At 44.9% G+C, this 12,892-nt stretch overlaps 1 protein-coding gene across 4 annotated transcripts in view; it reads left to right on the top strand.

The window, feature by feature from the left end:
- Window positions 1-12,892, top strand: part of LOC111955725 (rho family-interacting cell polarization regulator 2) — a 107,529-nt gene that overhangs the window by 25,129 nt on the left and 69,508 nt on the right. The window contains exon 1 of one of the 4 annotated variants that reach the window (XM_023976020.2): window positions 5,488-5,750. The exons of 2 other annotated variants lie outside the window; for them this stretch is intronic. In XM_023976020.2, coding sequence (XP_023831788.1) covers window positions 5,684-5,750 — 67 coding nt within the window. In that variant the 5' untranslated portion in view covers window positions 5,488-5,683. Of the gene's footprint in view, window positions 1-5,487; window positions 5,751-12,892 lie in introns of those variants that run through there. One more of the 4 variants, XM_023976021.2, reaches the window with a different exon arrangement.

The following is a 12,892-nucleotide window of genomic DNA, read 5'->3' on the forward strand; positions in this document are numbered from 1 at the left end:
TAACCAGTATCCCACATACTGAGGAAACAATGGCCCACAAGACTAATGTTTACTGAGTGGCTTGTACTTTGTGGTAAAAGAAGATTCCATACCACGCTGCCTCTGTACTTTCAGTCCCATGGACATGATTTAGAACATTGTGAGGAATGTGTGCTTTGTTGCATGTATGTTTTCCTTACATTTTTTGGAGAGTGAGTGTGTGTTTGAAAGGTGTGTGTTACAAACAGACAGAGGTCAGGCCTTATAAGCCTGTGGTGGTTGGAGAAGGGGGAGGAGGAAGGAAGACAAGTGGAGGAGAAGAGAAGGGATGAGGAGAGGGGAAAGATGAGGGGGATGGGGAGGAGAAGGAGGAGGAGAGGAGAGGAAGGGGAGGAGGAGAAGAGGAAGGAGAGGGATTGAGAAGAAAAGAGAGGGGAAGAGCAGAAGGGAGGAGGGAAGAGGAGGAGGATGAGAGGGGAGGAGGAGAGGAGGACGGTAGGAAGAGAGGGAGGAGGATGGGAGGAGTTGGAGAGGGGAGAGGGGTATATTTAGTCAGTCTAGGTCAAGCCAGCCATGACACAACCACTCCAGGCCCAGAGAACACACTCTCTCTGCTCTGTCTCTGTCTCTGTCTCTGGTCTCTGTCTCTCTGTCTGTCTGTACTGTGTATGTGGGCAGGGGAATGGGAAACATTGCCTTTGTGTTCACGCTACAGTGGCAGCCTAGCTGCATTTACTATGCGTTTTCCTCTCTCTTGTTGATGAAAGTTGCATCACAGCTTCCACAAGGCTTTCCCAATAAACACAAGTCTTTGTTTGTCTTTCTACGAAGCAGGACAGAGAGAAAATAAAAAAATGAGAATGGGGAAACGGGGAGTAGAATGGTTTTATTTTCTATGGAGCTGTAGTCACACGCTAGTGGAGAGATGTTTCACTGACACAACAAGTCACGTTGTATGACATAGTCAGTACAGTTCAAATAAACATTGAATGGATTTTCTATGGGAACTACAGTATGTCACAAGCTTGTAGCCAGTGAGATGCCCCGTCTCTTTTTTCTCTCCTGCACAGTCTGGGGGGAGGAGAGAGATGACCATAGAAATATTCATTTGTGATGGGTAGAACTTCTGTGATGGGTGGATCCATTTATATGGTGCTGGGCTTGTAGGTAGCTTAGGGCTGGTGGGTTGTGTGTCATAGAGGAACACCTGGAGCCAACAGGTTCCTTTCCTACCAGCCCACAGTAAAGCTGCTGCTTGGGGGCTGGACGTAGGCCTAGCTGCATCAGTCAAAGCCCTGTCATTACCACCAAAGGAACTGTGCTACAGGGCATGACAGCCCTATAATCTGCCCACGTCTGACTGAGGCTGAACAGCAGTGTCTGTCTCACTGCTTACCACCCAAAAAGAAACATACACAGAACAGCCATAGGTTGGTAAGTCTAAAGTAATTTTAAAGGCGCAAGGGCTAGACCCCCACTCCACATTGCCTACACACTTCACTCTGCACAGTAGAAGTGGTTCAGTGTAAGGACTCAAGGTATTTCCCTCGTACTGACAATGAACCAGGCAATTTCCCAGGGTGGTAAATAGCCTGAGACATTGCTGTACATGGCCTCCATTATATGGTGTCTAGTAGGGTGTAATGTAACCATAGACTCAACAGCAATCTGCATATTTCACAGAGCCCTCCCCCTACACTCCTGTCTCACTGATCCCTCCCTCCCTGTACATTTGATCCTGTCTCACTGATCCCTCCCTCCCTAATCCCTCCCTAATCCCTGTCCCACTGATCCTCCTCCCTTACCCTCCTGTCTCACTGATCCCTCCCTCCTAACCCCCCTGTCCACTGATCCTCCCTCCCTAACCCTCCCTGTCCACTGATCCCTCCCTCCTAACCTCCCTGTCTCACTATCCCTCCCTCCTAACCCTCCCTGTCTCACTGATCCTCCCTCGCTAACCCTCCCTGTCTTCACTGATCCTCCCTCCTAACCTCCCTGTCTCACTGATTCCCTCCTACCCTCCTCTCACTGATCCCTCCCTCCCTGTCCCACTTCCATCTCATCTGTCACCCTCTCTAACCCTCCCCCGTACGTAGTATGTCCGAGTGGGTCTCCCCATGTAAGTGTTCACAAGTGCTGAGGTTGCAAGGGAGTGAGATAGGGTGTGTGTGTGTGAGGGGTGTCGGCTGAGATGTTTAGAGAGGTGGTCCGCGTAACATTACTTCTGCTGTGTGTGAATTAGCCTAACAGCGAGGAGAGGGGCTGTTAGTTAAATGCACGTTACGTCAAGAAAAAGGAGGATCCTCTGCCTCATCACGACCAAAGGGAAGCTCGGCCTGGAGGGGAGGGGAAACGGGAGAGGTTAGTAAAAACTATTGGAGGTGGGTGGCCAGAGCCATTCCCCTACTGCCAGACAGCAGCTCACTTCACCTAACAGTCTCTTTTGACCGACTTGCATCGCCCAATATCCTGACACTAGCCTAATAGCATACCAGAGAAATGATGCTACCTTCACACTCCTGTTGGTCTACTAACACAGACTGATCTGGGACCAGTCCTGGCTCTAATCCTTCTACCCATGGCTCTGGTTCCTAATCTGAGCGGCTCCTTTAAGTGATTCTACCAGGCTGCTGGTCTGTTTGTTGGCTCTCCAGTAAATATAGCTGCTGGTCGGGGGCTGTTGTGACAGCTAGCCGCAATTACAGGATGAACTATAGGCCAGCTGAGGAAGAGGAGAGAGGAAGAGAATGCTACTATGGAGGGGGTCTGTGCTCTGTAGCGCAGGTGGAAACACACTGCCTGCCTGAGTGAGAAACACAGAGGTTTAAGAATACAGTGTTCAATAGACAGAACAGTGGGATGACAGATTTACATCACCTCAACCTCTGAACAGATTTCACCCCTAGCAGTGACAATACTAATAGATGGGTTGGTTGTTCAGCAGGAAACCGACACGTGCGCAGTGCGCAACTACAGGGCAAACAGACTGTGTTGGCTTAGATTGATAACACGTTAACTATATTTAGTCTCCAATTTTGATTGAAAACATAAATCAAGTTGCACAATGAGCACTTGTCTCTCAAATACTCGTCACAGTTGTTGGTTAACTAGCTAGCTAAAATTGTTTTGCCATATTAGCATAGACGTGACACCAGTCAAAACCTCAAAACAAGACATGGTATCAAGAACAAAATGAAACGAGCTGAAACAAGCCTCTATTGGTTTCCCATGGCAGTTTCTTGTCATTGTTGCTAGCAATCTAGCCATCGACCATACAATACATGGCCTTCTGTCCTTTGAAGCGAGTGCACAGTTTTCGTGACGTTCTCAGCTAACCGTCTATAGGTAGTGTTTTATATCCTCTGAACAGTATTCACCTCCAGCAATGACAATACTTATACATAGGTATGTTTTTCATATCCTCTGAACAGTATTCACTCCCAGCAGTGACAATACTTATCCAGTAGGTATGTTTTTCATATCCTCTGAACAGTATTCACCTCCCAGCAGTGACAATACTATACAGTAGGTATGTTTTTCATACCTTGAACAGTATCACCTCCCAGCAGTGACAATACTTATACAGTAGGTATGTTTTTTCATATCCTCTGAACAGTATTCACTCCCAGCAGTGACAATACTTATACAGTAGGTATGTTTTTCATATCCTCTGAACAGTATTCACCTCCCAGCAGTGACAATACTTATACAGTAGGTATGTTTTTCATATCCTCTGAACAGTATTCACCTCCCAGCAGTGACAAAACTTATACAGTAGGTATGTTTTTCATATCCTCTGAACAGTATTCACCTCCCAGCAGTGACAATACTATACAGAGGTTGTTTTTCAATCCTCTGAACAGTATTCACCTCCCAGCAGTGACAATACATATACAGTAGGTATGTTTCTCAGGATTTTGCTGGATTTGATTTTAGTTTCAGGAACCTAAACAGCAGATGTTCTTGAGTGATGTCAAAGGGAAGATACCAACTGTGTGTGTCTGTGCGTGTGATTTTGATTGTAAATCAGGAAGGATTACTGGGTTTGTCTGTCTGAATACTGAGAGGAGAGAGAGAGAGATGGTTGTGTGTGTGTGTTAGCCTTCTATCCCCTCATTCTACCCCCTTATCACACCGAACAGAGCTTTTTTTTTTTWACCTTTATTTAACTAGGCAATCTAGTTAAGAACAAATTCTTATTTACAATGACGGCCTACCCCGGCCAAACCGTYCCCTAACCACTCTGGGCCAATTTTGCGCCRCCCTATGGGACTCCCGATCACGACCGGTTGTGATACAGCCCGGGATCAAACCAGGGTCTGTAGTGACACCTCTAGCACTGAGATGCAGTGTCTTAGACCGCTGCGTCACTCGGGAAAATAAAAACATTTAGAATACTGCTGTGCTGTGCCAGGACAATGGCAGTTGGCACAATTCATTTATGCTCAAATAAAAGTTGCTTACCCTCTAAATCAAGTTTTAACTTTAATTGGTATCATGATCATGGTACATAAAGGACATAAAATACACAATGCAGTGAAATGGATACAAATGAAGGATATCCACCGACTCCTCCTTCATTACAAAATTCCTTCCTTCCTCTGTATTAAATTGAGACGGATTGATCTGATCAGACAGTCAGTTTTCTGCCCATCCCTCGCCCTTGGTACTGGAACCAATCAAGGGTGGATGCCAATCAAGTTGGCAGCGCTGGATTACGACAACCATATCTGGCCTGTCATCATAGTAAGGGCCAGTTAGTTGAAGTGGAAATCTATTTTCTAGGCCATGACACGCCTGTGCCATGCTGCAGTGTGTCTGCAGTCCATTAGGCCTAACTGCAGTTAAGGTATAGGGATGAACTTGTTTGTCCTGTCCCTGGTTCCATTTAATGTGTTTGTTGTTTGCTGTCTGCCTAATGCAATTTCTGTAACCAGTCTTGAGGCAAATTCATTTGAGTGGGGCCAATTGGACATGCCCCTGATCTTCAGTTCTGTTCTGAAAATAATATTTCTTGTCCTTGAGGAGGATTGATGTTCAAAGTAAAGTTAATATCTGTGGCAATGTAATGGCTTCATCGATTATATTCATATTATTTTTCATCCATACAGAAGAAATTAACTTTTGTCATTAAAATCCACCACTCTCCACACCTAAGTAGGGCCCATGTAGCCTAGCCTTCAAATAGTCTGCTACCCCTTTGCTAATCTGGATCMGTTTTCATAGCCTATCGTTAGGGGTCGGGGCAGTGAAAATGGAAGAGCCAGTTCATACCGTGACAGCTGTGCAAATACAGTGGGTAGACACGGGATTCACCCCAGTCTGTCGCCCCGGTTGGCATGCACGAACAGCAGTGCCCGACTACTAGTGCCGAATGCCGATGGCATTGCAGGGACRCCAACTCCTCGCCTGTAGTGTTGTGAGGGCACGAAACGGCCCCGCCTACTGTTACAACTCTGCCTTTTCATTGGTCCAACGTTGGTCAGGGCGAGCGCTACAAACCTAAACTGCAATGCACATGATTTTCGGTACGAGCGTGGGGTTGTGTAGCCTGTGTTTGCTACATTAGGAATAATGCCCAAGTGAAAAATATATAGTTCATAAGGTAGACAGGAAAGACATTTTCCGTAAAGCACTGTCGAATTCATTGTTTTAGTGATCCAGTGGACCAAAAGTTCACGTTGGAAAGCGGAGCTTCTCCTTTATGCACGGATGGAGCGGCGCAGTTAACAGACAATACATAGGATTCCGTTCAAGTAAGTTTTTCAGAGGTGAGTAGATTTACTCTCTCGTGTATTTAGACTAGTTAAGACATCTGTCTGAGAGTTCCTTATCTTTTTAGCTAGAGCAGAGTGTGAGCTCGACGAGTAGGCTAGATCACTTTGCGCCTTTATTCAATAATAACGGAGTAGAGATTGAGTGAGAACGGCTTCTAGTAGGGCAGTGGTTTACTAAACGACAGTGATTCACACTTAAAGAAATAGTAAACTAAACACTACATTATGTAGGTGATTTTTTTGCCTTAGTAAAACAAATTATTTTATGCATCTATAAAACCATGTTGTTCATATCCACATCAAATGCCTTGGAATTTGATTTAATTGATAGACTCCACGATCTTGATACTGTCCGCGATATCGTGAGGCTAAACGGATCATAATTGAATCTCTCTTGACGTCTCGGTAAACATGTTTCCTCCTGGGTTTGTCGACCACTTTCTCTCGATTTGCTTTTGACCACAGGGGTCGCGTCATCGCGATCCGTGGTGATGTGAATGTCCTCATCACAGAGCCGCGGTGTGGAGCGCAGTGGTTGGGATTTAGGACAATAGGTTTTACATGTCCTCATCACAGAGCCGCGGTGTGGAGCGCAGTGGTTTGGGATTTAGGACAATAGGTTTTACATGTTCCTCATCACAGAGCCGCGGTGTGGAGCGCAGTGGTTGGGATTTAGGACAAAGGTTTACATGTTCTCATCACAGAGCCGCGCAGTGGGTGGAGCGGCAGTGGGTTGGAGATTAGGACAATAGTTTACATGTCCTTTCTTAGCGATTCGAGAATAGGAGGAGTGGAGAGTTGCTCCACAGGTGTGTGTGGGATTGTGATTCCAAGTGTTCTAGCCAGGCGAGAAGGACACACACAACACACACATAACTCACTCTCATGGACTGAGTGAAGTGGGTCAGCAAGCAGGGATTTTCAGAACTCCTCCTGCAGGTTTTGGAGAGGTCAGGGGGAAGGCCATGGTCAAATGTCGACATGGGTTTCTTGGTTGTCAGAAAAAATTGTATTGGTCACTACATGGTTAGAACTGTTATTGTCACATACACGGTTAGCAGATGTTATTGGTCACATACACATGGTTAGCAGATGTTATTGGTTACATACAGCATGTTTAGGCGAGATGTTATTGGTCACATACACATGTTAGCAGATGTTATTGCTCGGTCATACAATGGTTAGCAATGCACATGACATGTGTTATGTCAGGTCTATAGCGGATCACATACCAGGTTAGCAGATGTTATTGGTCACATACAATGGTTAGCCAGATGTTTTGGTCACAATACCCAATGGTTAGCAGATGTTATTGGTCACATACACATGGTTAGCAGATGTTATTGGTCACATACACATGGTTAGCAGATGTTATTGGTCACATACACATGGTTAGGCAGATGTTATGTGGTCACATACACATGGTTAGCAAGATGTTATTGGTCACATACACATGGTTTAGCAGATGTTATTGGTCACATACACACTGGTTAGCAGATTGTTATTGGTCACATAACACATGGTTAGCAGATGTTATTGGTCAATACACATGGTTAGCAGATGTTATTGGTCACATAATCACATGGTTAGGAGATGTTATTCGCGTGTTATTGTACATGACCTATGGTTATATGATGTTGGTTAGCCATACCATGGTTTAGTAGATGTTATTGCGAGTGTAGCGAAATGCTTATGCTTCTAGATCCGACAGTGCAGCAGTACCTAACAGGTAATATGTAACAACTCCACAACAAAACCTAATATCTAACAACTCCACAATAAAACCTAATATCTAACAACTCCACAACAAAACCTAATATCTAACAACTCCACAATAAAACCTAATACACACAATCTAGTAAATGGATGGGATGAAAATATATAAGTATAAAATATATGGATGAGCAGTGACAGAGCGGCTAAGATGCAATAGATAGTAAAGAATAGATAGTGACGGATACAGTATACATTATAAACCAGTTGTAAGGCTAGAGATCACTGCCCATTCATCATTTTATGGGGTTGGTGGAAGGATTCGGTATCTTATCCATTTACTCTTTGCATTCTCTCACAACATAACCATGTGGTAATAGAATGGACAATCAAAAGTAGTACCATGCGATAACACAGGTTACTACAGGTCTGTCCTTCCTCATATTGCTTGTCCTGGTATGATGCAGTCAGGAGTATATGTAAATATCATGTTCTCTAGAAGGCATTATAAAAACCATCCTATAGCCCACTGCTATGCACTCCACTCCAGCTGCATGTACTGTTTTGAGAAAGTCGCCTTTAAGGTTAGAGTGTTTTCTCTGTGGAGAACGGCTTGCTCTGATGTAGTTAAACTGAAGTGCTTTGCTCCATTGCCAGGGCATATTCATTTTATTAAGCTGTTTGATGGTAAGACTCAGGATGATGGGAGGGTAGAAGCAGGATGCCAAGGCCTAAACCAGCCAGCATGGCTGCTGCCAGACAGTCCCAGTTCCCAGTCCCTTTCTCACAGCCTTTCCAGCGCTTTCTCTCTTTCACTTTCTCTCACTCTCTCTTTCCTGCTTCTCTCTCTCACTTCTCTCTTTCTTTCTTTTTTCTTTCATTCTCTTTCTTTCTCCCTAAGTCCTCCTCATTAAATAAGTTATTATAGTATTGTGGTCTGGAGTGAATTCAGACAAACCATTGCATGTTTTTCACTGTGTTCTGCTGCTCAATGCAACACAACAGGGCTCCTGAACACAATGCAGTGTGACGCCATAGATTGCTGCAAGGAACGTCAGTCCTCAGCTCTTTTGTATGGTCTCTAATGGTGTAATCAGTAGCCTACACCAAGCACTGTGTGTGACTGTGTTGATGTGTGTGATCAGTAGCCCACTAAGCACAGTGTGTGACTGTGTGTGACTGTGTTGGTGTGTGTGATCAGTAGCCCACTTAAGCACTGTGTGTGACTGTGTGTGACTGTGTTGGGTGTGTGATCAGTAGCCCACTAAGCACAGTGTGTGGCTGTGTGTGACTGTGTTGGTGTGTTGTGATCAGTAGCCCACTAAGCACTGTGTGTGACTGTGTGTGACTGTGTTGTGTGTTGATCAGTAGCCCACCAAGCACTGTGTGTGACTGTGTGTGACTGTGTTGGTGTGTGTGATCAGTAGCCCACTAAGCACAGTGTGTGACTGTGTGTGACTGTGTTGGTGTTGTGTGATCAGTAGCCCTAAGCCACAGTGTGTGACTGTGTGTGACTGTGTTGGTGTTGTGTGATCAGTAGCCCACTAAGCACTGTGTTGACTGTGTGTGACGTTTGTGGGGTGTGATCAGTAGCCCACTAAGCACAGTGTGTGACTGTGTGTGAGTGTTTGGTGTGTGTGATCAGTAGCCCACTAAGCACAGTGTTGACTGTGTGTGACTGTGTTGGTGTGTGTGATCAGTAGCCCACTAAGCACTGTTGTGACTGTGTTGACTTGTGTTGTGATGTGTGATCAGTAGCCCACTAAGCACAGGATTGTTTCTGGCTGTGTGTGACTGTGTTGGTGTGTGTGATCAGTAGCCCACTAAGCACAGTGTGTGACTGTGTGTGACTTTGTTGTTGTGAGTGATCAGTAGCCCACTAAGCACAGAGAATCAATACAAAGATGAAGGTCAAGGTGAAAGATTAACAGGAAACTGAAAACGCTCAGTGTTTTAACACTCAGAAAAATTATACAAGAGGTGGCCTAAAAAAGTCAGTACAATGACATTTTACTTTTTGTACTGAGCTCTTCAAGAACACCCTACTTTCAGTTCTCTGCATGGATCAGTTTGTGTGTGTGTATGTGCTCTGGTGTGTGCTTCCATATGTGTGTGGTTCTTACTTTTTAGGAAATTGTTGGCCTTGCATTCTTTAAAAAAAAGAGTGTCTTTTAGTTTTCACAGCTGATAGTCATTTCATAAGGATTGTAGCAGACATGGTTCCCAGCAGTGTTGTAAGGATGCCCAGCTGGGAGAGAACACTGATTCCCAGAATGTCCTACAAATCTCTAATTCCTGAAGGGAGGTGCCAAACTGGACCTACCCAAGCTCAATTGTTACTATCCAAATTCCTTAAATTTGAAATAAGATTTCAAACCACAGCCTCAATTGTAATATTCATCTCAGGAATTAAAGTTCTTGTTCTTGATTCAGACCACATCTCTGTTGTTGTGTTAAGTCTATAGTCCATAAACCAGGTTTCATCCAGGCTTCTCCCAATCAGTCAGTGAAGGTTTCTCCAGGATCTACAGTGACCTGACCTGGCTTTATTTATCAGGGTTATCTGATCCAGAGATGTTACCCCTGTCTTGTTATCTCTCCTCTGGCCTGTCTCTCGTGTCCTGACACGTCCCTCCATGACAGAGGCATCCCCGAGGGGTAGAGGTATTTCTGGGGGGGTGGAGTTGGGAGTTTGAGAAAGGGATTTTTTGACATTCCTCTGGAGGGGCTGCTTAGACAGTAGAGGAGGTAAGGAATGGGGAGGGATGTTAATCTAAATTAGGGAGAGGGGATGTTGTACATTGGGAGGGAAGGGATAGAGGTGGGAGTTAAATGAGAAAGGGAATGTTTTGATATTCCTCTGGAGGAGCAGCTGTGATAATTTAAAAAAATGTTTTATTGAACCTTTATTTAACTAGGCAAGTCAGTAAAGAACACATTCTTATTTACGATGTGTGCCGCCCTATTGGTCTCTCAATCACGGCCGGATGTGATACGGCCTGGATTTGAACCAGGGACTGTATTCACGCCTCTTGCACTGAGATGCACTGCCTTAGACCACTGCGCCACTTGGGAGCCACGCTGGAGCAGATGAGACAATAGAGTAAGGGGGGAGGAAGGGGAGAGGAGGGTTGGAATTTTGGGTTGGAGAGGAGAAGACGGGACATTGGGATTGGGTTTAGGGAGTTGGATAAGAAAGATAATATCAGATATTCCTCAGGAGAGGAGAGGGAGGTGGGGAGGGGAAAGCAGGATGAAAGACGGTTCACTCCCTCTCTTTTACCCTCTGCTTTTCCTTCCTAAGCCCAGCGGGACGAGGCGTGTGTGAGGGAGGGTGGATATATTCTCTCTCCCTTCCCACCACTTTTCCTCCCAGCCTGTAGAGAAGGGAGGACTGAATTAAATCATCACGGTCATTCATAGTTCACCCTAGCCTGTTAGCATCAAGCGATGGCGTCAACCATGGCATATAGAACAGAGTGTGTTAGCGACTTTTGTAAAGTCATGGATGGCAGTACAGTGATGCTAGTGTTCAACCTCTAATGGAACTGGGTCAGAGAGACCTACTGTATGTGTTTCTGTCAGTATCACTACTCTTTATGAATATGTTTATCAGTGTTCATGTGCTGACTTGCTACACCCTCGATTACTTCTGTGATTATTATTATTTGACCATGCTGGTCATTTATGAACATTTGAACATCTTGGCCATGTTCTGTTATAATCTCCACCCGGCACAGCCAAAAGAGGACTGGCCACCCCTCATAGCCTTGTTCCTCTCTAGGTTTCTTCCTAGGTTTTGGCCTTTCTAGGGAGTATTTCCTAGCCACCGTGCTTCTACACCTGCATTGCTTGCTGTTTGGGGTTTTAGGCTGGGTTTCTGTACAGCACTTCGAGATATTAGCTGATGTACGAAGGGCTATATAAAATAAATTTGATTTGATTYGTTCATAAAGTGTCTCAGAGTAGGAGTGCTAATCTAGGATCAGTTTAGCATTTTACATCATAATAAGTAAGATTACATGGACTGGGGGAGATCTGATTCTGTATCAGAATGCGTACTCTGAGAGGGTTTATGAATATGCGCCCTGGTCTTTGCATGAATATAAGCTCCTGATTTACAGTATATCTGGGTCTTTATAAAGCTTATTGATGTGTAAAGTCTACATGAGCAAGCAGCAATGATGTGTGACTAAACGGATTGCCTGAGCAATGGAACTCTTCTATTAACTAGTAAAGTGTGTGTGTATGTTGGCACGAGTGTGCGTGTGTTGCGTTTGGACTCCCTCACAGGATGGGCTGGCAGGTGTTGGGAGTGAAAGGCTACTGGTCCACCCTAGGGCTCTCCCTCCATCCCCTCCATCCCTCCTCTCCCTACGCCCTAGATGAGGATAGAGATGGAGGGATGAGGACAGGGGGTTTCCTTCTCTCCTCTCCTCCCTTGTCTCTGAGCAGATGAGCAGATATGTGTTGTCAGTGCAGCCCTATGGGGGGTCTTCCCCCTTAATCCCTAGAGTCCATTGAAGCCCAGCAGTGGAACACACACACTGTCGCTGGCGCTTACCTCTGAACCAGATGTACACACCACTGGGACCACCCCTTGTACCCCTGTCTCTGCCCATTTTGATGGTTCAGTAGAAAGCATGACCTCATTCGGTATTAAGCGTTCTAATAAACAGACATAAGCTGATAAGATGGATGTTTTGTTTTTCTGTTTTCTAATTTCAACCCCAGTTGTGAACAGCTGGGAGCCAGAGGAGAGGTTGGATAAAAAAGATAACATCATCTGTCTTCATGGCCATTGCGTGTTGCTATATGGAGGGGAATTGGGTGGCAAAGAGGGTTAACCTATTCCCCTTGCACTACCCATAGGATTTTGGTCCAAAAGTTGTACATTATATAGGAAATAGGGTGCCATTTCAGACGAAGGCTGAGTATACTGTACTTCGGATAACAAGAATGATTGTATCTCCAGTAGTTTCCATCCGGAAGGCTGTCACACAGCTGTACTATGACAGATGTACTGTGTGTGTGTGTGTTCGTTTATCCTGAGGCAAAGCTAGCAAACTTAATGGCCCACATTATGAACTAATAAACTCCACACTCTAGGGCCATGTAGTCGACTAGTCGATTGTTTGGTTGACAGGCTGTTGGTGGACCGAGATTTCTTTAGTCGAGCAGTCAGTCGCAAAACATTTTTCATGGAGCACAAGACACCTGTCTGATTGGTGCCTGTCTGATTGGCCTAATCCATTGTGGAGGCCGTGGGGATGTCACAGTCCATCACTCTAAGACGCGCTACTGAAATTGTATATGGTTATATTATGTAAGAACAATGGTGCAACAGTAATAAAAAATAAAAAACACCTATATATATATATATATATGTGTATGTATGTATTTTTAATAACATGCGTTTTCTC

Source organism: Salvelinus sp. IW2-2015, linkage group LG31 (genome assembly GCF_002910315.2).
Source record: "Salvelinus sp. IW2-2015 linkage group LG31, ASM291031v2, whole genome shotgun sequence".
Classification (NCBI taxonomy): domain Eukaryota; kingdom Metazoa; phylum Chordata; class Actinopteri; order Salmoniformes; family Salmonidae; genus Salvelinus; species Salvelinus sp. IW2-2015.